The sequence below is a fragment of the Pezoporus flaviventris genome, unplaced genomic scaffold (genome assembly GCF_033815535.1).
Source record: "Pezoporus flaviventris isolate CSIRO_AGI_PZ_B2104156 unplaced genomic scaffold, CSIRO_AGI_Pfla_v1 ptg000006l, whole genome shotgun sequence".
NCBI lineage: Eukaryota > Metazoa > Chordata > Aves > Psittaciformes > Psittacidae > Pezoporus > Pezoporus flaviventris.
Window position 1 is genome coordinate 20,748,124 of NW_026892554.1, and position 22,461 is coordinate 20,770,584.

The 22,461-nt window shown below is 44.3% G+C and overlaps 1 protein-coding gene across 9 annotated transcripts in view; it reads right to left on the reverse strand.

Annotated features, from left to right (window-relative positions):
• NEO1 (neogenin 1) overlaps positions 1-22,461 on the reverse strand; it is a 187,922-nt gene that overhangs the window by 114,626 nt on the left and 50,835 nt on the right. For all 9 annotated transcript variants that reach the window (XM_061447366.1, XM_061447365.1, XM_061447368.1 and 6 more), the window contains exon 2: positions 13,494-13,811. In XM_061447366.1, coding sequence (XP_061303350.1) covers positions 13,494-13,811 — 318 coding nt within the window. The remainder of the gene's footprint in view (positions 1-13,493; positions 13,812-22,461) is intronic.

Here is a 22,461-nt window from a genome sequence, read left to right on the forward strand (position 1 = left end):
AAGACACACACACACACACTACATACTTATGCAATTAACTGCTTCCCAAAGCTGGTTTCAGGCTTTTCTGTAGCATCTCAGCCTGCTCAGCAAATGTTTTCCATTTTTTCCCTTGGTTATTCGTATTGTGGTCTGGAAAAATGAAAACACATGAGCAGCTGACTTGCCAAACCTGTTACCTTACTCTTACATCGGTTTCTCATCATTTACCCAAGACTTGAGTAGCACCAAACGCAACCATTGCCACCCTCCAGCTTCCATCTTACAGTCCTGCTGCACTGAACCGCTCTGTTCCAACACAGACACTGGGAATGGGTATGCAAACTGCAGGAGTTCAAAGCACCGGTTCTCGTTTGCCTAATCCGATTTAAACTTATGACAAATCCATAACTCTATTACTACTTCACTAAAACAGCCTCTTGGGAAGGGGGAAGGTTTTAGCAATGCAAGTAGGTGAAGGCTACAGGAACACGGTAGCCCATTGTTAGAACAGCTCCAACATCTGCTGTCCTTTAGTGAAGCAGTGGATCTTGAAATGCCACATATTTTGTCAGTGCCTCAGCTTCTCACCCCAGCCCTGTTAGAAATTCAGTAAGTCCAACCATCTGTGGACACTTCATTAAATTATCACAGCTCCTTTCCTTCCCCTTTGCTTGAACATTATTCAGCATCATTTGTCTGAGCGGCAGAGGTGTGAAACATGGTTTAAAATACTCTCTGGTTAATAAGACACATTTGACGAAACTCACCAGTGAACAGATCACACTTTGTAATTACAAAACATCGATGGGCAGCAGAAGTCCAGCATTACCTGAATTAAGATAAAACCAGCTGCTTCTAGTCCTTTCTACAAAGAAGAAATACCAACAATCACATCATCTCCCCACCTCGCTTAGGCAAACTAGAGCAGAGAGAACACAACCTGGCCTGAAATCAGGCGAGAGACAACTACTCAGGGGAGATAAGAATATTAGAGGAATTATAACACGAAGGGAAGAAAAGCTACCAAATACCCCTGCTGGCTAACCAGAGCAGGAATTCTGTGGAATACACAGCACGGATGTGAAATCCGAGTACATAACCAGAATCTGGCTTTCTCAAACACAGCCTTGGCAGCATAGTTACCATGGTATATACTGATTTGATAAGGTACCCTTTGATCAGAATTAAGAAACAGAGGATGGCACTGTGCCTATCAGTAACACACGCTGATGTATCTACCTCTATGCATACATATATATTAATATCTACCCATACGCACACAACTAACACAGAGTGAGCTGGTGTGAGCTCAGAGCTGTTCTGAACTGGCAACTGCATCTGAGATCTCCTGAGGTCCCTTCCAAGCTCAACCATTCCGTGACACTGTGATAAGGGGAAGCTACCCAGAAAGCTATGGAGAGGTACAGCACAGTATTGCACGAGCCATTGCACAAGGAGGAACAGAATCACACCTGTCAATACAAGCTATTTGTAATGGGGAAAGTTAGAGCAGAATTGCTCATGCTCTGGAGCACAGGGATAGATGACACAGATTTGAGGTCATCACCGTCCCTCTCAGACTTGGATCTGAGCATCACCACTGAACCACAGACTGAAAACAAAAACTATGCAACCACCCATTAAAATCTTAAGAGGGTGTTTGGACCAGTAAAACACATAAGAATATTCTAAAGTTCTACCTGACAAAAAAGCTGCTCTATTTTAGACAAAAAGTGCTTACATAGTACCAGTGGCAGACTTTGTAAAGCCTCATTCTCCGTAAGCCCAAACCGAAGCACAACGGCGTAAGAACACAGCCATGCAGATACCAGAAAAAAAACACAACCTGATGTGACCACAGAAGATCCATGCCGAACTTGAAGCAGGACACAAAGCTCCCAGTACCTGCTGAACTCTGTCCATCAACACAAAGGAACGCAGAGACAGATCCTGAGCTCTGGAGAAGCTTTGCTGAACAACTCTTTACACCCAAACCAGGACACAATAATCCCACATGCACTTCTCTCACCACAGCTTGACAGAAAGACATGGGACAAATGGCAGTAAGATAACCTTGGTGAAACCACTAGGCTGGGGACCAACAGCATAATACTGGGTAAAAGGTAAAGGGGATGAGGTGAGGACATCAGTCCATGGCACAGCAGAAGGCCAAGCTGCAAGAAACAGCACAGAAACACCATAGAAGTAATTCTGCTAATGGAGTAGCTAAGGTACTAATAGTACATGACTAATAGTACCAGTAAAATCAGAGATGGGACTTGCAAATGAAGGGCCAAAGAAGCTCCAGCAGCAGCACAAGGCAAGAGGAAATGAGCCTGACCTATACAGACACTGAGAAACATGCTTAGTGGACATTTCTAATGGCACACAAAAACGAACTGAGGGAGTGCAAACTACAGAATAATTCATTTCGTACTGATCAAGATCATTCTAACAGCGAGGACAATGGAGAGAGCCCTGGGGGATTTTAAGAGAAGACCTTCAGATAAGGTGTGTAGACGGCCCCATCATTTAAGAGGCCTTAGGTCTTCATCAATAGACTGCCTAAAGAAAAAGAGAAGTACAGGCTCACAATTACTCTAAAACAAAATCAAGAGCCATAACAAAAGACGACTGAGATCTGAGTATTCTGGTGAAAGAAAAGAGCTTGACAGGCGAAATAATTTCAAACCCAGGCACGGCTATCAATTACAGAGGCTCATGTGAGCAAGCTATTCAAAGAAGATTAATGTACAGAGGGGACTGTCATGATAAATTTATCATGAAGCTGAAAGAAAGAAGAGATCACTAAAACTTTTGCGGGCAACTCTACAGGCAGTGACAAAGACAGCTGGGACCTGACAACAGGCATTTACAGATAGGAAACAACCTAAACTATTTCACAGAGAAGTACTCCAAAACCAAGAATAGCAAAGAAACCCCTCAAAACCAGAGTGCTCAAAGGCTGGTTTAGCAGGAGACATAAATACAAAGGGGAGAGAACTTCTACAGATGCAAACATGTAGCTGAAAAGATGATGCCTAGGTACAAGAAGGAAGGAGGATGTAAGGAGCAAACGATGTGACCAAACTGCAGCTGTCTCAAAGGGACCTGCAGAAACCCAGCCAAGGTGTGGATGAGCACACCACTGACCTTGGATCATGCACAGGTGCTGGGAGTTCAGCTCATCACATCAGAAATAGGGGTTTAAAGGTCTCTCCATAACAAAGCCCTTCTTTGCTTTAATGTGTTCCATCTAAGAACAGTCACACAAGAGCAGACTGATGGTGCATCTAACCCAGGAATGTGACTCCAGAAATTATTAGAGGAGAAAAAGCAACCTCTTTACAGCAACCTATGAATTATCTAGAGACATTTCCCCATCCTCCTCCAAAAACAGGGGTTTCTATAAGCAAAGAAGGAGTTGCAAGGGCTCTTTTTAGTAATTTTTAATATTATTTCTAATGTGCTTGTGTGAATGATGAGAATGATGCTTTTAGGTCTGTTAACCTTGAACTAACCTCACTGATTCCAATCACAGCAAGCTTCATAACTTAATTTTACCTTATTAAAGTATTTTCTCCATTTTGTTTCCTTTTCAGTATCACAGACTTACAGAAAGGTTTGAGTTGAAGGACCTTAAAGCTCATCCAGTTCCAACCCCTGCCACGGGCAGGGACCCCTTCCACTAGAGCAGCTTGCTCCAAGCCCCTGTGTCCAACCTGGCCTTGAACACTGCCAGGGATGGGGCATAAACTATGTGTCATTTAAAGTTCCTCTTGGATTTCTATTGTGAAAACAAGGAAGAATGCATCTTACACACACTCCTGCCACGATGCTGCGCCTGTGTCACCCTTCGTTGGGCTAGGTGTGATAGTACAAGTTCTTATCATTTCCAAAATGCAATTATTAAGCTGATGCAATGAGAGCCTTCACTTCTACACTAACTAAAGCTGAAATGTCTCATTGAATCCCACACTGGAAAACACAGCGAGTGAAGAATACAGGCTGCAGCCATCAGTCTCCTGACAGTTTGGGATTCAGTGAGCAATCTATGTGAAAACCTGTCACACAGAATTACAAAAAAGGGATTGCTGCTGCTGACGTGCAGAGCATAAATAAGGGGAAAAAAATACATATTTGAATGACAACATTAACAAATGAGGAAGCTGATCTAAACCAAGGGCAGCTTCCCTTCCTGGTTGGGGGTGCTGAAGGCATCATCAGTATGCTCTCACTTGCTACTTCTGTATCACCATCGAGAATCACCCATCAACTACTATAAACACAAGTGATCTTAGAGATCTGGCACTGAGGCTCCCTCTCACAGAACTGATGCTTCTCTGGAGATTAACTACATTGCCTCCCATGTTTTCAAACCAAAGGTCAACATTTGAATGTATACTGCAAAGAGCTTTCATTTTGGATGATTTACAGTAAGTTTATATTATTTGTGAAGCCCATTACCATAAAGACAACTTTGTCCATTAACCAACACACAAAAGATATTTGCTTTGCTAATTACAAGATGCAACATTTTAGGTTGCAAACTGGCAGACTGATAAAACCTCATCTTTTCGGTTTATAATCACGGGGAATGTTGCACCCAAGATGATGCCGAATTAGGAAAATCTTCATGGATGACCACAGGATTGAAGCACTTCTGTGCTGGGTGTGCAGGAATCAAGATCAGCTGCCACAAGCATCTTACACAAGCTATCACTGCAAGAAGGGAGATTTCCACCACACCTAAATGGGATAACTGGTCACAGACAGCCAAGGTTTCACCAACCTGGATTCTTTTCCTGCATTTACTCATCATAGAAATGGATTCATAGTCATTCTGCCCCTCTTTTCTGACTGGGCTTGCCAAAGGACCTCTCACTGCACTAACCATTAACTCCACTCTAGACAATACACACAAGTTTGGGTTCTGACCAGTAATACTGAATTGCTTCCAAAGCAGAAAGCTCAGGCACAAGAGTTACAGATCTACTGACCCACACAACTGGGCCAGAGACAGTATTAGTCAGAGTAGCTGTCTGATTTTTATTCAACAGTAGGTATAGTAAACTTGAAATACAAAAGCTTAAGAAACATTCTTTTGTTTAAAACAGTGGGTTTAGTATCATTCAATCAGCAAACAAAATCTCTTCACGCAGGCTGTAACTATAGGTGTCAATGAAGAGAAGTGTACAACTCTGCTGCCTTGGGCTCTCATCCAGGGTTAGAACCAGTCCAGCTACTGACAAAGTGCACAGCTCTGTGCTCTGGATGCGGGAGGAAGCTGTCCGACAGTAAATCATAACAACAAACTGCTTTCCTACGAGCTGGTAGAGAGAACACAGCACTAAGCAGCAGGATAAGTTAACTGGACTGACAAGGACTTGAAATCAGGAATTATAGGAAGCAACTCCTGGCATGTGCGCCACAAGAGTAAGGGAGACTGACCTGTTGCTGCAGGAGAGGGAACAGATCCTGGATCAGAAGCAACACTTCCTCCTCCCAGATCTAGAGAAGTTACTACCTGATACCCTGCTGATCCACCTCTCCAACGTTTTCAATTCATGCATGAAATGACTCTGATTTAGTTTGGTGATTATCATTTTTAACAAATCATTTCAGTCATGAGCAATTCCAACTCCTCTCCTGCCACAGCCCCTAAAAAGGATTAAATCCAACCTAATTCTGGAAGTAAAATTGTGCCCCAACTCTTCACACCATGTGAGAGTCGTTCAAGACCAGAGTAAAATCCATTCTGGTTTGGCATTTGTTTGGGTTTTGGTGGAAAGGAAGAAGGAAAAGGCAAACCTTTGCAGGTTGCACACCCAGAAAGTGAAGCACTCTAGATCATAAATCACTTCAACCACTTTGGCTCCCATGTTCCAAAGTTATGCAGCTACTGTTAAAACCCCAAACACGTAAATGAAAGCTACAAATTCACTTCCATAACCTTACACTGAAAATACCTGTAGTAGTCCTGAATCCGGACCTTTGCTTTCAGTCCAGTACTAACACAGACCAGTCCCATGGCTCCCATAGATTTTTATTCCTCCTTTAACTGGACAAAGGTGGATTGTAAGAGTTTAGAATGACAAAAGTAGAGCATTCATTATCTTAAATGTCTAAACTCTCGCACTTTCAGTAACAGCTGACAGAAGCTGTACAAACTGCAGGGCTGTTAAACCACCCTTCCCATTTCCCTGCCATTGACAAGAAACGCACTTTGCTCTAAGCCAATGTATGAAAAATGCAGATGCTTTTTCCAGGGAAAATGGATCTCTGCAAGGAAAATTTATGGCCTATGGCACTTTTACTGCTTAAGTGCTCTTCAGCACCCTCCACTCAACTATCTGTGCTCTTAGGTTTTGCCAATTCCAAGGTACAGAAAGTTCTTTATTCATGAAGATCAGATCAAGATTTTTTAATCCTCTCACTCAGAAAGGCAATCTGCAACACTGAGTACAAAACGTACTCTTATTTCTCCCCTATCTCTGAGGAGCTGCTATATGCACATAGTTTTCCTCTCAGCCCCTTCTCTCTTACCCTTCAGGAATGGCACAGACACACAGAGGATGGTAAGGAATAAAACGCTCTTTGGTTGTGATCTTCAAAGTTAGGAAAGCTTTGCAGAAGGGAAAAGATTCCAGAACTGCCCAACCTGGCTGCTTTTACACGGTTCTGAGTAGTTATGGCAAAACAACTGGGTAAAATTTCAACCCGAAAAATTGGGGTTTTGAGCAAAATCGTTTATATAGAAGTGATTTTTATATTAAATAGCTAAATACTGTAACATACCAGAAACTAAGTTCTCCCCACCACGAGACACCTCTTGGATGATGCGCTTTGCAGAGCTTTAGCTTTAACTGCAACAACACATCCATCCAGGCCTCTGCTCTCCCACCAGCTGTGCTCAGGGAACATCCCAGATCACCATTTCTTGGCCACAACTTTAGCTGCTGCATATCATCCAGAAACTGTAATGGATCCAGAATTACTTCTTTCTACATGGTCTTCTCTCAGCATACTCATTTACAGCATCTTGGTATGTTATAAAAGGTAATATTCTAAATTTACTGGGAAGAAATTCTTTATTAGCCCATAGAGACAAAGGCAAAGTACAGAGATGTTCTTGAGGCCATATAATGAGCCTGCAACAGAAGCAGAATTAGACATCAGCATCTCCTGGCTCATAACTCAATGATTCCTCCAAGCCACATTAAATACCACAGTAGCTGCTCATCCAGGCCTCCTGTAATTTCAGTGACAGTTACACAGACAGCTCTTGTAGTCACCAATTTGGAAGCCCAAAGCTAGATCCATTCCAGAAGCAAATAAACCTTATAAAGGCAATCCAGTGAGCTCAAATCTGGACTGGTTTCACAAGTCAAATTCATTCTCTCCATCTGGTGCATTGACACCATGTAAATAGCGCTGCTCAAGCACAACTCAAGGCCTGCCACCCTCATTACTGGGAGATGCTGGGCAGCAGGTTGGAGAACACAGTTCACATCCTTCCTCTTTGGATCTTAACTCTCCTCTCACCAGGGAATCATCTTCACTTCCTGCAATCCCTGAACAAAGGGGTGCTCTACCTTCCAAGCTGTACAAGACAGGAGGGTGCAGTATCATGGAGCAGCTCTTTCACCACAGCCCTGTCCCATTTCCTGGCTCCTGAGAGTTTGAGCCCACAAGGATGGGAACAAGTCAGCAGAAGGAAAGTAAGGGATTATGTACCATGTAAGATATAGAACCTTACCATGTACAAAGGGAGAGGTAACTGCAAGGTCAACACATTCTGACTTTTAGCCTTCAGACACTTGAACTCACAGACAAAATTATTAGTACAAAGGTTTGAAATGAAGCAGTGAAAAACAGTGCAGATTTTATTAATGGAGCAGCAGCAGCCCCTCCACCATGCCACAGCAGCAGGATCCGAAGGCAGAGGCTCCAGCAGCCCAGTAGAGTGAGCTCCATAATGAGCTGAATGAGCTGGCAGGAGGAGGAGCATTTATTCAAGTCAGAACAGCAGAGAAGTACAGAGAACACTGAGGACACGATGCTGAGGAGCAGAAGATGCTGGGGCACAAGGAATTAAACTCCAAGTCTTTCTTCCAAGTATGTACACTATGTACTTCAACCCACACAAGCCACTCAAGTGTTACTGGCTGTAAATGGAACAACTGGAAGCCCATCGCAGTCTTGGTGTTCGTGTTTTCCACACAGGCAGAGCTTGAACTTCCACCATGACACTCCTCAGAACTGCTTCTCAGGAAGAGCCAAGGCTCACGGTGGATGGTGCAGCACCTGCAATGTGTTCAGCTGATTCCAAAGCAAATACTGTGGTTTTACTAAACACAAGCCTGCCTTTCCCGATTATTGAGCTCTTTTAGGTCTTGGTACTACCTGGCATGAGTATTTCCCAACAGCAGTGATTAGGCTGTACATTTCCTAAAGCTAATTACAAAATAAAGGTTTGAAAACAGAATTCCTATGAAGACAGGCTGGAGGGAAGGGACAGGATCCAGACAGACCTGGATAGGCTGGAGAGATGGCCCTCTGCAAACCTTACGAAGTTCAAGATCCTGCACCCGCATCAGACCAATCCCAAGCACAAAGAGAGGCCGGAGGAGGCTGGACGGAGCCCTGAGGAGCAGGGATTGGAGTGCTGGGTGAGGAAAAGCTCCCCAGACCCAGCAGCACACCCAGAGCGTGAGCAGCAGCTCAGGAAGGGGATTCTCCCCCTGCTGTGCTCTGGGGAGACCCCCCCTGCAGCCCTGATCCAGCTATGGGGCAGCTGCACAAGAGGGACGTGGAGCTGTTGGAGCGAGGCCAGAGGAGGCCATGGAGATGCTGCGAGGGCTGGAGCAGCTCTGCTCTGGAGCCAGGCTGAGAGAGCTGGGCTGGGGCAGCCTAGACAAGAGAAGGCTCCTGAAGGGGAGACCTGAGAGCAGCTCCAGTGCCTAAAGGGGCTTGCAGGAAAGCTGGAGAGGGGCTTGGGACAAGGGCCTGTAGGGACAGGCCAAGGGGAATGGCTTTAACCTGCCAGAGGGGAGACTGAGATGAGCTCTTAGGCAGAAGCTCTTCCCTGGGAGGGTGCTGAGGCGCTGGCACAGGGTGCCCAGAGAAGCTGTGGCTGCCCCATCCCTGGCAGTGTGCAAGGCCAGGTTGGACACAGGGGCTTGGAGCAAGCTGCTCTAGTGGAAGGTGTCCCTGCCTGTGGCAGAGGTTGGAACTGGGTGAGCTTTAAGGTCCCTTCCAACACAAACCAGGCTGGGATTAAAATGAGAAACAGTAACACAAGGAGATTATTTCATCAAGGTGGGAGGAAAACAAAGTGCTTTTTGAGCTAATGCAGCTCAGACATATCTAAATACATACAACACAGCTACATCAACACAAGTACACAAGTTACATATAAAGCTCAAAGGCAAATACCTAATGCAAAGGTAAATGAAGAAGATGGATTCACTTGGGGGAAAAAGGCACAGAGGTGAAAAATAATTTACTGGACAGTCATTAAATGACTACATAGATCCAATATTAGAAACTCAGTGCCACTGTCATGCCTCAGAGCTTTTAGGTCCTCGTGTATCTGTTCTCTCAAACAAAGCTTTAAGAAAGCTTTCACTAAGTACTAGTAAATAGTGACTGGAGGAAAAAGATGCCAGGAATGTTTTTAAGCCAGCATCACACTTCTTCATAGAACACATACACACTTCTTTTTCCAAGAGGAATTACACAGTTCCTTAACGTTTTGTAAATCTTTTCTTTAATCCGTGTTTTGTAAGAGCTATTCCAACCCTTCCCCCTTCTTAAGATCTAACAAGCACTTAAGTGTGGCAGACAGATTTGCATTTCAAAAGCCAATTAAAACACACTGTAGTTAGGCACTGATTAAAAAGTGGTGGCTTTACATAAATTAGGCAGTTCCTTTGACTTCCCCTAGTTCAAATCCATCATAAGAATGGCAAAACACTCGACATTATATGGACTATATTCCCACAACACTGCGTCACTCCCCTATGCTCAAGTCTGACGGGTCATAGTCTGGGTTCAAGGCAAGGAAAACCCCTTTTAAAAGCAGCATGCTATCCAGCAGCAGCTCACACAATTTGAAGTTACAGACTAACCCTACTGATGTAAAGTATTCTTCATGCTCGCATACCTGACCGTAACTTCTGACTTGTGTTTTTGTATCACGTGAGAAATTAGGTTAAAGAAGGAAAAGATCCATTTCTGTGGGAATCTCAGCCCCACAGAAACTTTGCTTCCCACACCTCAAAACCACCCGCAAAGTAAAGGCTTCTCATCTACTATCATGCAGGGAGAAGGTTCTTTAAAAGCACAATGCCAAATGCATGACAAACCTGCCAATCCCAACCAGCATGAATCTTCCCCTGCCATGACACATTTACAGCGCCGTGTCACACACACAGACTGAAGCATGGAACCAAGAAAGCAGCTCTCCAACGTGAAGCATTCAGTCAGTGTGTGAACAGTCCACGCTCAGGTACGGACTGTGTACGGTTTGGTTTGCTTTTTGCACACAAAGGGTGACTAAGCCTCGCTGTCACCTCGCAGCCCTTTGTGCTATCAACTCCTGTCACCCCATGGCAAGGAATGAGCTGCACCTCGTAACACTCAAACTTTACATCCAAACTATAACATATAAAAAGTCCTTACTGAGCAGTTTTTACTGGATTTGTTTTGCCCTGGCCTACATTACTCCCCAGAACTGAGCATTTTCAGGCAGTGAAGTCAAGAAGCCATTAAAAGATGTGAGCTCTGCTTTGGAATATCCTTTTTAAGAGATCAGGTGCGTTGCAGTGCAGCGTTCACACACCCCATACATATCCACACACCACTGCTCAATTAAGAGGGGAATTAGCTGCCTCCCACTGTTATCTCAAGGCCAAGGAGAGACCTCACCATGCTAACTAACCCCACACGTACCACAGCCTAAGAGCTCCCAATTAAAACAAAGAGCGAGGGAAGACATTAAAAGCAACTGATGAACTGAGGGATTCAAATGAGGTCAGGAAAAGCAGTATCATTAAACCAGAATTTAAACGCTCCCCCTCTTATTGCAAAGCCTTTAGCAACCCAAGCTACCCTTCCCCCAGCTACAGGGCTGAACTCTGCAGTGCTGCATGGCTCTCGGCACTACGCTCAGGCAGTAAATCCTGCTACACCTATCTCCATTTGACAAGCCTTTTGGAGCAGCAGAACAGCTTATGCACCCTGCAGGCAGAGGATGCTCTTGGGCAAGTTTCTGACCAAACAGGACGGCACAAGGCAGCACAGAACATGCATCAAGAGCACTTCCTCTAGTTCTGAACAACCAAGATTAGAGTTTTTATTGCGTGGAATCCATCAGTAACCCCCTAATATTGCCATTAGGCCAACACAAGATAAAGGGGCAACAATTTACGTGCTAAAAATTTGTACTGGCTTTGGTTAGACTAGATATGGTCAAATTTCTACTGAAAATTGCGAAAACAAAACTCAGCATTGCACCGATGTTGCTGCTGGTTTTAACACTAAAAGGCTCCACTGTTTTAAAACCTATCAATTAAAATACTGTCTTCAACATTAATACAGAAAAACCTGAACTGGAAATTCTGAAGGCATTTTGGATTACCTTCATTTTTAACCCCATTACCCTCACCTAATGATCATGCAGAGCAGGATGGTAACAGAAGCAAGATGCTGAGTGATCTCATGTAGAACGCAGCACAATTAATCACAACAGCAGCGATGGAAGAAGGTGGTAATTGCCTGGGAACTGTTTTTATTGTCCTCATTGCCAAGAAACTCAGAAATGTATTTCTCATTCAGAGACTCCTAAAGTCACTCCTAAGGTATAAAACCCCCCAGTTTTTCATTTCTGATGTTCCACAACAATGCTGCAAGCTAACTTAATGGAGACAACATTGGAATATAAATGACAGCAAGCAGCAGCTCTGGGAGATGCTGTAGCACTAGTCAGGAAGAATTCATTACCTCCAGACATTTATTAAGCAAAGAAAAAGCCCACTGTTTGAAAAAGGCTGGCAAACATCATTAGAGACACAAAAGAAAATTGCTCCATGGGCTTTTTCGGAGTTACACTGCCTTTTTTTTCCAGTTGGTTTTTGAAGTCTCACTCTTACAAATGCTAAGTCTCTTCCAGCTACACCGTTTGTAAGACACACACAGTCTGACACTTCCAACCTCCGAGACAGAAGGAAACAACATTCTGAACACAGATCACTTCCCAAATCAGTCTTTATTCTAATATGCAAACTTCAGTCACCTGCTGCTTCCTACCCCCTAAATAAAAGCTATTAGTCTAAAGGTCACTCAAAACCCCAAAGTGAGGTGATGACTTGGGTTCCTCAACCTCTGTCAGGAAAGCTCTAAAAGTTTGTTACTTTCCAGACTTCCTGTTGAGTATCACACACCTGAGACTCAACAGAAAACTACAACCCCCGAGCACTCCTGCCTCCATCCTCCACCAGTTCCTCAGACACTGTACCCATCTCCAGCTTTTAGGAGCTTCCCAAATGTTTCATGGCAGAGGGCAGATAAATGTCAACCTAAAAGCAGGCAGAGAAAGTCATTTTTTAAGGGTGTTTATCCCTGTTCCTTTTAAATCTTCTAAGCTGTAGTAAATCTAGATTGTGATTACATGCTCCTGACACTTCTTTTTAATCCACCCGTCTCAGTTTTCCTGATCTTCAGCATTTCCTGAGAAATACCCACACATTAAACCACTTAGATGAACAGAACACATGACAAATTTCAGCTACCAAAAGGAGAGAAACGGTCCCAGTTTCACTGATAACTGACTGTCGTGGTTTAAACCCAGTCAGGTAATTCGTTCGCTCACTTCCCCCCCTTTCTTGCCCTCCCCCTGCTCTCGGAGGGACGGAGAGGAGAATCAAAAGAATGCAACTCCCACGGGTTGAGATAAGAACAGTTTAGTAACTAAGGTATAACACAAATCACTACTGCTACCACCAATGATAATAATGATAAAGGAAATAACAAGGGAAGAGAATACAACACCTCACCACCCGCTGACCGATAACTCGCCCCCCAAGCCCGACCAAGCTCCGACCGATACCTCCTCCAACCCTGCAGTCTCTCAGCCCTTCCGGCTAACTCCCAGTTACATCCTGGGCATGACGTGCTGTGGTATGGAATACCTCTTTGGTCAGTTTGGGTCAGGTGTCCTGTCTCTGCTTCCTCCTGGCTTCCCCTCCTCCCTGGCAGAGCATGAGGCTCACAAAGTCCTTGGCCAAACCAAAACATCTCTATCAGCTCTGTTCCCGAGCCGAAAGTCAAAACACAGCACTGCACCAGCTACCAAGGAGGAGAAACATGACTGCTACTGCTGAACCCAGGACACTGACAAAAGGAGCTTTTCCTTTCCTGGAAAGCACCTGCCTCTTTTTTGCATGGGAAGAGCACACATCAACATTATCATGCTGTTCATGGTACTTCACAACGAGGGAGAGACTCACCTGCTACAGTGAGCTTTGCTGTCCTGCTGACAATGGTCCCCAGGCTTTCCACAGTTGCCACACATTGATAATATCCTTCATCAGGTTTATTATGCTTGGAATGCACCACACTGTTTATTAATAAAGATCCATCTGGCAGCAACTGGCGCCGGTCATCTGACACCAGGTTTAGGAAAGTCCCATCTTTCTTCCATTCGATTTTTGGGGCGGTTTCACAATAAGCTGAGCAGTTCATTACAACAGAGGCTCCACGGACTGACAGCACGTCCGTCGGCTCCACCAGGAAGTAAAGAGGAGTGAAGGTTCTCACGAGGGAGCCTGGAAAACACAGATCACAATGTTGGGGTTAGTGCTCTGCGGCTTTTCAACAGCCTCATTTCGAGACCTCACAATGCGCAATACTGTCTCCTGAACATACCAGGAACGGCTTCATCTATATGCAACAGGATTTTCTGCTTTGGCTATATACACCGATGGGCTCTTAAAGAGGTTTTCATCTCTAACACATTCAGCTGCTCATATGGCAGCTCCTGAGCAATCCACTGACCAACACAGCAGTCTGCCTCGTCGAAGCTCACGCAAGCTATTATATGTGCTTGAGTACCACGTTTATATCAAACGACATGAAGGCTCCTTGCTTGGCCTTTTCTGGTGGGGGTACCACAACACACCAGCCCAGTCACTTGCTCTGTATAACGAAGATTAAGAAACATTAGGAATAATTCAATCCTAAAGTGTTTCCAATTCTGAGCTCAACACGCCTCGCAAGTGCCATAAAACAGTGCTTTATTTCCACTGGAGCTCAGGACAAGCATGATTACTTTTCCATTTTAGCTATTCCCAAAGGAGTTCTGTAATTAACATCTACTTTGCATTCAGAAGTGAATTTTAATTACTGTATATCTGCTGGATTTGGTCAGGCAGAAAGATTATGTGTCAATATCACTTTGGCTTGTCTCAACTTCATCATCCACAGAGGACAGAAAGAAGAGTAATGTGCCCAGAGAAGAGTTTTCCAGATAACATAAAATCAGGTTGAGAGAAAATGGGGTCTTTAATACCAAGACTCCCACCTGTACTCTGACAAACTCCACCTTTCCTCCACTAGGACTAGAAGCGGGATGTACTAGAAGCATCGTGGCAATACAAATTGAGCCACTACCAGCTGTCTGTCAGCAAACCAAGAAGGACAGTGAGCAGACTAAAAGGTTAATAGGGCTTTTGAAGGGAGTCACTTCAACCCAGAGCTGCAAGGATTCCTCCTCTCTTTATGGCAAGTACCAAAGGGAACACTTACAAACCACACAGCCAAACTTACAAGGTCTGTTTGCAGGGCCTAGAAAATCCTCATTTTCCATAGACACAACAACTAAGCAACAACCCTCATGCATAAAGCATATTTTGCAAGCACTGTGCCTACCAGTGTACTCTCAGACTGCAGCATCACACTCAAACCCCACTTGGCTAAAAGTTTTTAAACTGCCTTTTGAAGCCCCAGGCTGGGTTGAGACCAGGAAGAAGATGCCACCAGCATCACTTCTCCCACTTGATCTGGCAGTAAGCAATACATGATCCAGTTAAGAATATGGTTTTCCTTTTGGGCACTTTAATAAGTTGAAGGCAAAACCACAGCGCTTGGGAAATGCATTGTTTGAAAAGGGTTAAAATATATTCCCAAACACAAAATGAAGCTTCCTCCACACACACTGAACCTTTCAGAAAGGGTCAGAAAAATACGCCTCTCCAAACTACTTCATCTGTCACAGTAAGGTCAATAACGAAACACTGAAGTATGGCACGACCACCTTGAAGAGGAACATCTACTGAATAATCAGATTTGTTTCAGCAAGTCACAGAATAATTATGAAGCCTGGTTTCTTAGGAAAAGCACAAACACGAAGGAGACCTTTCCTTGTAAAGGAAGTCTGTCCTGGTAGCATTTGAGCTTCTTCAATTGCTTGCATGTTATAAATCAGCTTCACCTTCTGAAACAGCCTTCATTAACAGAGCGATAGGACTGCCTCTATCACTGGATTGCACAGAAAGCCTCTCGTCCCCAAAGAGGCTTCGGTTTCCCCCCCGAGAGGGACTCCTGCCTCCTGCACAGAGCCTCGCTATTGTCTTTGCTGCTCAGAATTCACCAAACTTCCAGATAACGCAGGGGTGGTGGGAAAGAAACAACAGATAAAGTCTGCTTTTGTTGGCTGTGTCATTCAAATACTCTTCTACCTTCAAGAATCCAAAGAGGAAATAAGGGAATAAAGCATAGAAAGGCTGAAGTTTCCCCAGTGACAGCAGCAGTCTGAGGCTGGAGACCTGCTATGTTGGTATGCAAATCCTTGAGACTGTGTCTTTCCTAAGGATAAAAAAGCACAGGAAAAAAGCCCCAGACATACACAGCAACAACACCCAAACCCAGCCACAGAATTTCTAGGTGCTGCTGTGCTCGTTTGCTTTCTACAGTCACACTCCCCGACGCTCAGCTCTAATACACCAAATGGCAGAAAAGAAACTAGAGTCATGAGCAGCATGAAAATACTTCAACCTGTTCATGAGGATCACCCTCCTCCACCACTCCAGACACCTAAAGGTGCTTTTTAAAGTCAAATTACAGCTCTCCAGGCCCTGGGTTTTTCAGGATGAAGCATTCTACACAAGCTCTCAACCTTGTCCCCCTTTCATTCACAAGCTTCATGTTTTCCTTTTCCAGGCCCCTACCAGAACAAAACGCATTCCTGAGTCTTGTTTTTCTCTGCCCTTATCCTCTGGCTTTTCAAATAAAACCCAGGAAATCCTTGAAAAGAGGAGGCCAGCTCCTGGTTTGCCTCATCTGGCTTTGGTGCAGATCAGAGCAGATCAAATCCAATGGAGGGGATCAGATTGGTCTTACCCTGCAAGTAAGAAGGTGTCCAAGGAACTATTGCAGAGCGTAGAGCAGAGGATGTCAAGAGATCGCACACAAGAAACAGCAGCACAGAAGGGAATTGAGACTTTCAGGAAGAATGGGAAGCAGATTCCCAGCCAGGTTTCAGAGGCAGCATGAATATAGCTCTTGCCAAGAGCTGTGAAGACATAGCATAGCCTGCTTCAACTCCAGACACTACCATGCTCCTGCACAGAAAGCAGTGGATAAAAAGGTAAGAGGGTTGGTAAATAACCATGATCCATCTTTAAGGAAGGTGAACTAGAACTGAGACCCTTCTACTAGCCCACAGGCTCCGTTTGGAGGCAGGGGCACTCTGGGGAAGTGCTGTCGGGCTGCAGCCACACGCAGCCACCTGAGCTCAGACTGTTAAGCCCTGATTCAGCAAGGGAAGGTTATGTACATACAAGACCTTAATAAACTTCTATATTGGGTCAACAAGTCCTTTCTCCCACTCCATCAACGTACTGATTGTTCAGCTAGCAGAACGTACAAAAAATGGATGCTAACTGACCCTGCATGATCTGGGACAAAATGGGTGTATTTTGTGGAGGAAGATTCTACCTTTGGGGAGTGGAGGGTGTACATAGGCTTGATTTCAGTCTATACTGGCACACTTCTTTTTGCCACTGTGGGCATGGGGAGCATGCTGTTCATCTTTCCCAAGCCTTGTACGTATTTGAGGACTTAAGGCTAGAGAAGGATTTTTCTTTAGGCTTAGCACTTCCAGTCTGGCACTAGGTAGAAAACCTAGCACACTGATCTGTAATCCTACTACCGTAATCCCTAGACACTGATCTCAGCAACTTCTGTAAAGCCTCTTCTTCTCCATGTAATGTCTGACTAGCTGATTACTCTTCCTCAGTGTATTAACTTGCACTTGGCTCCTCCAAACTTCTCCTCCTTCCAAAAACATAGACCAGTTTTGAACTCTGGCGTTGTCCTTGCTCTTCCAGCTTTAAGTCATGTGAAACTCTAACAAATAGAGCTGACTGTCATGCAGGCTGTGAGTGAAAGGCATTGACAGAAGTTTACTCAGGACACACCAGAGCAAAACCCCCATACAAAGCAGCCTTCATTGCCATTGTCTTTGCTACTTCTTTCAACACTTACCCATTCCTTTTCGTAGCCACCCTACAATGAAGCCACGTTTCCCTATTTCCTCACAAGAGTGTAAGGAGATGGCAGTGGCTGAGGAAAGAATAAGGGGAGTTCTGGCTTTCTATGAAACCATTTAAACAAAGGAAATTAGAATGGTCTGAAAAATATCTCCTTGACAATTCCCTGTCAATTTACCCTCCTACTCACATCACCCTGCAGGAACTGCAGCCAAGCTGACTACTTTCATACATCCCCAACTCCTCCTCTCCTCTCATTTAAAATAACAGGGGACTTTCAGTCCTCCTTGCAGCTTTTCTCTCCTCAAACTCTTGAAATGAACCAGCAGTTCTGCCACTGTTGCAGCCAACATAAAACTCATCACACAGACCTGAACTGGAAGTGTTTAGCAGTGAAGTACTTCTAGTCCTTTGCCAAGCCTGGCTGACCTCTTTTGCTCTCAGTACTGGATGAAGGACTGCAAGCATGCACCTCTCCTCACTGAACGTTTGGTCGCAGAAGGACCAAACACAGCACGTTTGAGATGTGACACTGAGGGCGCAAAGTTCAGAGGAATCTGCCTGACACGTTTCCCCAAAGACCACAAAAAGGCTTTTAAACTCAAAAGAAGGAAGGTTTAACACAACACTTTCAGCTGCAGCAGGTAGGTAAGGCGGAAAGAGCTCATCAGTCACGCTTTCCAAAAGCTCTGTTTTCAAAGAGGGGTATTCCTCAGTGGAAAAAGAGAAACCCAAGACTTCCCTCAGCCTTCTTTCCACAGCTACCGTGCCTACAGAAGGATCACATCCATTTTTTGTACGTTCTGCTAGCTGCATCCCATTTTGGGCAGTGCTACACCTTTCACAAGGCTGAGGTGAGGAAGTGCCTGCCATAGTAAATGCAAAGCGGCTGCCCACTTGGGCAGAAGCCTCCCTTTGTTATCCATTTCATTTCGGAAAGACACATGCTGTCCAGTATCAAACTTAAACCATTTACAGGTGTGCTTTAACAACTGCCTGACCCGAGCTCTGCAGAATTATGGCATTCAGGTAAGTACCTTCAGACAAAACCACTCTCATCTCAGTTCCACTTAGTCCATATAAGTTACCTGACACTGGCACAGGGCAGTATGTGACAGGAGACTGCCCTACTACCAGGGCTAGAGATTCAATCTGAATCCACTCTTGCCATCAAAACTATTTGGCTGCAATGTTTTCCTGACAACAACCACCAACAGCATTCACAGGAGAGGAATTTAACACCGGATTTCACCTAACTTCGGGAAGGTAACCGCATTCCATTTTACACGGACCAAATGCAGTAACCATCCGGAAGGAAAACATGCAGCACAGGTAAAATTTCAGAGCCACATTTTCCAAACAGGATGATGAATTAAGGCAACCAAACACATCTTTCATCAAAAGTACCTGACTTAGACAAGCAGGACACAGGATTCAGTCGCTGGAAGGAGTCATACAGGGCTTTGATGAAGACAGATTACTTTTACATGTTGAGGAAAGACATGTCAAGAGGGAGGGATGACACTCATCCTTTTAAGTCAGACTCCAAAGCAATTTGAGAACACACATATAACACCCTTGAAACTGATGTTTGAAATGGAAGCATTTGACAAAATCCTCATCAGACCAGCAGGAACTATTAGAAAGCCCCCTCACTGCAAGTCAATGATAAAAGATCCAAGGTCCCCAGCTGCAGGATTCAACTTCTGAAAGGCTTTTCAGCAGGATTTAATTAACATTCCAATGGCCCTTGTACTCCTAAAACCACCATGTCATGCCCTTCCTAGCCTAGATCATAAAAGCTGTCTTCAAGAATTAGCCAAATGTGGTTTAATTGAAGATGTTACAAACGCTGTTCGTGCAAGCTGCCAGCAAGAGCTCACAATGAACTTGGTTTGTGGTTGTGCTGAGCTATTCAGCACTACAGAGCCCGTTGTCTACATGGACAAATTGGTACCTGCATCCATCTCTAAATAAAATGTAAGGATTAGAAGGTTGGGGGTTTGCTCTTTCCCTGACAGCACTGGGAACATTTGACACTACCCAATAAGCACAATTTCTGTCTGATAGTGCAATATGCCACAGCAGAACCAATCTTTAGACAAATACATTCTCTGCTTAATATTACACCTTTCCCTTACAGGGAACATAAATGTACAGCTCCTGACCAAATTAAAGTGCATTAATGACAATACACATCAACCAAAGAGCTTTAGATCTTACATTTTATAAAGCACATCCAGAGCTCAATGGTATACATGGTGGTAACTAAGTTCTCTCAGACTGGAAAAGGAAGGTTAAGTTCTCTACACTGCATTCTCTAAATGCCATTTCATTTCTTTCTTTTCAAAGACTCTACAATCCAGGAATTACAAGACAAAAATGATGCTGCACTTAAGCATCAAGAAACCAAGGAGAACGTGTCAGAGCTACCCCTGACTGCAGATGTACAATATAAATCCTGCTGGTATGTTAATAATTCCAATGGTAGGCTGACAGTGGAACCTGGGAGAGCAAGTGATGTAACATTACGAGATAAGTTATGCCATGTATAAATCTAGCCTTTCCCAGACAGTAGATTCCTTTGTCTTCGGCACAAACAGATTTCCTCTTTTTATGATTTAATACACTGCAACAAAGATATCCATCAAAAAGAATGGCTCATCTTCACCCCAGCATCATTAAGCACTGTGGGCTAGCAATGATGTCTGAGGAAAGCTGTGGTGCCTCAGATCTGTCCTGGCCCACAAAGAAAGGGGCCATGTTCTGAGATCTGTAAGGGAGAGACATCCTGTTCTTTGTGATGGGGAAAATAACCCGTACAGAGCCCCTTTCCCCTTTACTGAAAAGGGCTAATTCTCCACTGCAGAAAGCCACGAACAAAACTGCTTGTTCAAGCAAATTCCCCTGAAAGCAAGCGGCATAAAGCAGGATGCTTTTGTCCTCCTCTCTTCAGTTGTCAATCCTGTGTGCAGGTGCCACCTTACAATACAGGCCAAGCAGACAATGCTGAGGGAATCTTAAGAGCCCAGGATAGCACCAGAAAACTTGTACCTCAATCATTCTCCTCTCTACAATGGGAAGTTCAGAGAAATGATTCTTTACAGTCACTGTAAAGAGCAGCTATCTGAACACCACCAGGCCTACGTGCAGCCCGTCACCAGCACACAGATCAGAGCTTCCAGGCACAGGGACTGTGCCGGTTTGCTGCCGTGGCTTTCCAAAGGCTGCCATCCAGAAACATGCGGTTGTGAAAAGGCAAAGCATTTTTTGCATATCATCCTCTAATGGCTTAATGTTACCGAGCCGAGATGGTTTGTGACACCATGTGCTAACAAGAACAAAGTCAAGATACTCATCCTCACCACAGGGATTACATTATTTCTGTCTACGTTACAGGCTTTGCCTTTGATACCCTTAGAGCATCCTTGCCTTTCAGACAGCACGGTCAATAAGTAAAGAACAAACTCAAGCAGAGCAAGCTACATTTTGCAATGATGCTTTTTCAGCTTTGTCGATACTTCCAGTTATCTTTCACTTGTTAGTAACAAACTCGTTGGCTTAATCTGAACCCACCTTCCCGACAGACCTCAAGCACAGAATCGTATTAAAAACAAAAATAAAAGAGCCCATTAAAAAAAAGTATGAAGAAATAGAAGGAAAACAGATCCAAATGGCATAGAGTCTGCCTGCAGGAAACCACTGACAAGTGAGCATCCGTGCATTCACTCCAACCACTCCTGCTGTAAGTGATAGCATCTCCTCATATATTATTAAATAATGGGAAGGAAAACAAGATAATGATCAACAGCAAAATCCAAACACAGATTGTAATCTCGGATCTCAAATGTCTTTGGAGATGCATTTGTGCCTGGTGTTCAGTTGCACAGCCTTTCTACCACCTCAAGGGAGCCAGAAAGTCTTACCTGGCTTTTGAGCACACAGAAACAACTGCTATTTACAGTGCTGCCGCTTCACTGTCCACAGCTGGGTGACGATGACTCCCCTCAACAGCCAGCTAACAAACGCCGCCACGCTGAGTCCCAGCCCTTGCACCCCTGCACTCCAGGGCTGGAGTTCCAGGAAGCCTGGAAAACTGCAGGGGCAAAGGTGGCACAAAGCCCTCGTATAACAGCTTCCCCTTCAGCATGACCCACTATCGCCACTTCTCACAGTACTCCTGTGCACCCTGTCCGGAAGGACATCCCTAGAAGGGAGATGCTCCTCCCTTGCCTGGTCCAGAGTCCCACTGTTAGACAGTTACCTTCTTGCAAGGATTTCTTTATCTGACTTGAACCTACACTCAAACCTAGAAACAGCCACCAGCCATGCTCCAAAATCACATTCTGTTGGCTTTCCTGTCCCTCCTGATGCACAAGGAGGAAGAATCCTTTATAACCATTAAGACCAAAAAAATTGGATGCCTTTCAGGTTGCTTAAAAACAACCCCTGGGTTTTCTAGAATTCACATTGAGGAAATGAATCCCACAAACCCCTCACTTTTGCAAGGAACATCCTTTCAAACAGATTTTGCTTTTATAAGTCAAAGGAAAAGCAAGATACCACCTAATGCCATGTATTTGAGTTAAGCCAACGAAGGAATTATTCTGAATATCTGCACGGCAAAAGTTCTTTTCATACCCATTTCAGAAGCAGGGCTTAAAGGATTTTAGCCACTTTTCCCTTTTGCTGTGGAACTACCAAAGTCCCATCTCATTTCAGAAACTATCAGGTTTTAGTCAAACAGCCAATCTCTGACACATCCCTTTAAGCTTGCAGAGGATTTAACCATGACACCATGCTCTACTTGATGCAAAAGACAACACCTTCCTGCACACAGTATCCCCTTTCTATTGCTATTAATGACAGAAATGAGCTGGAATAAGGAGGTAAAAACATTTTTACTTAAATTCCAGGCACAGAAATT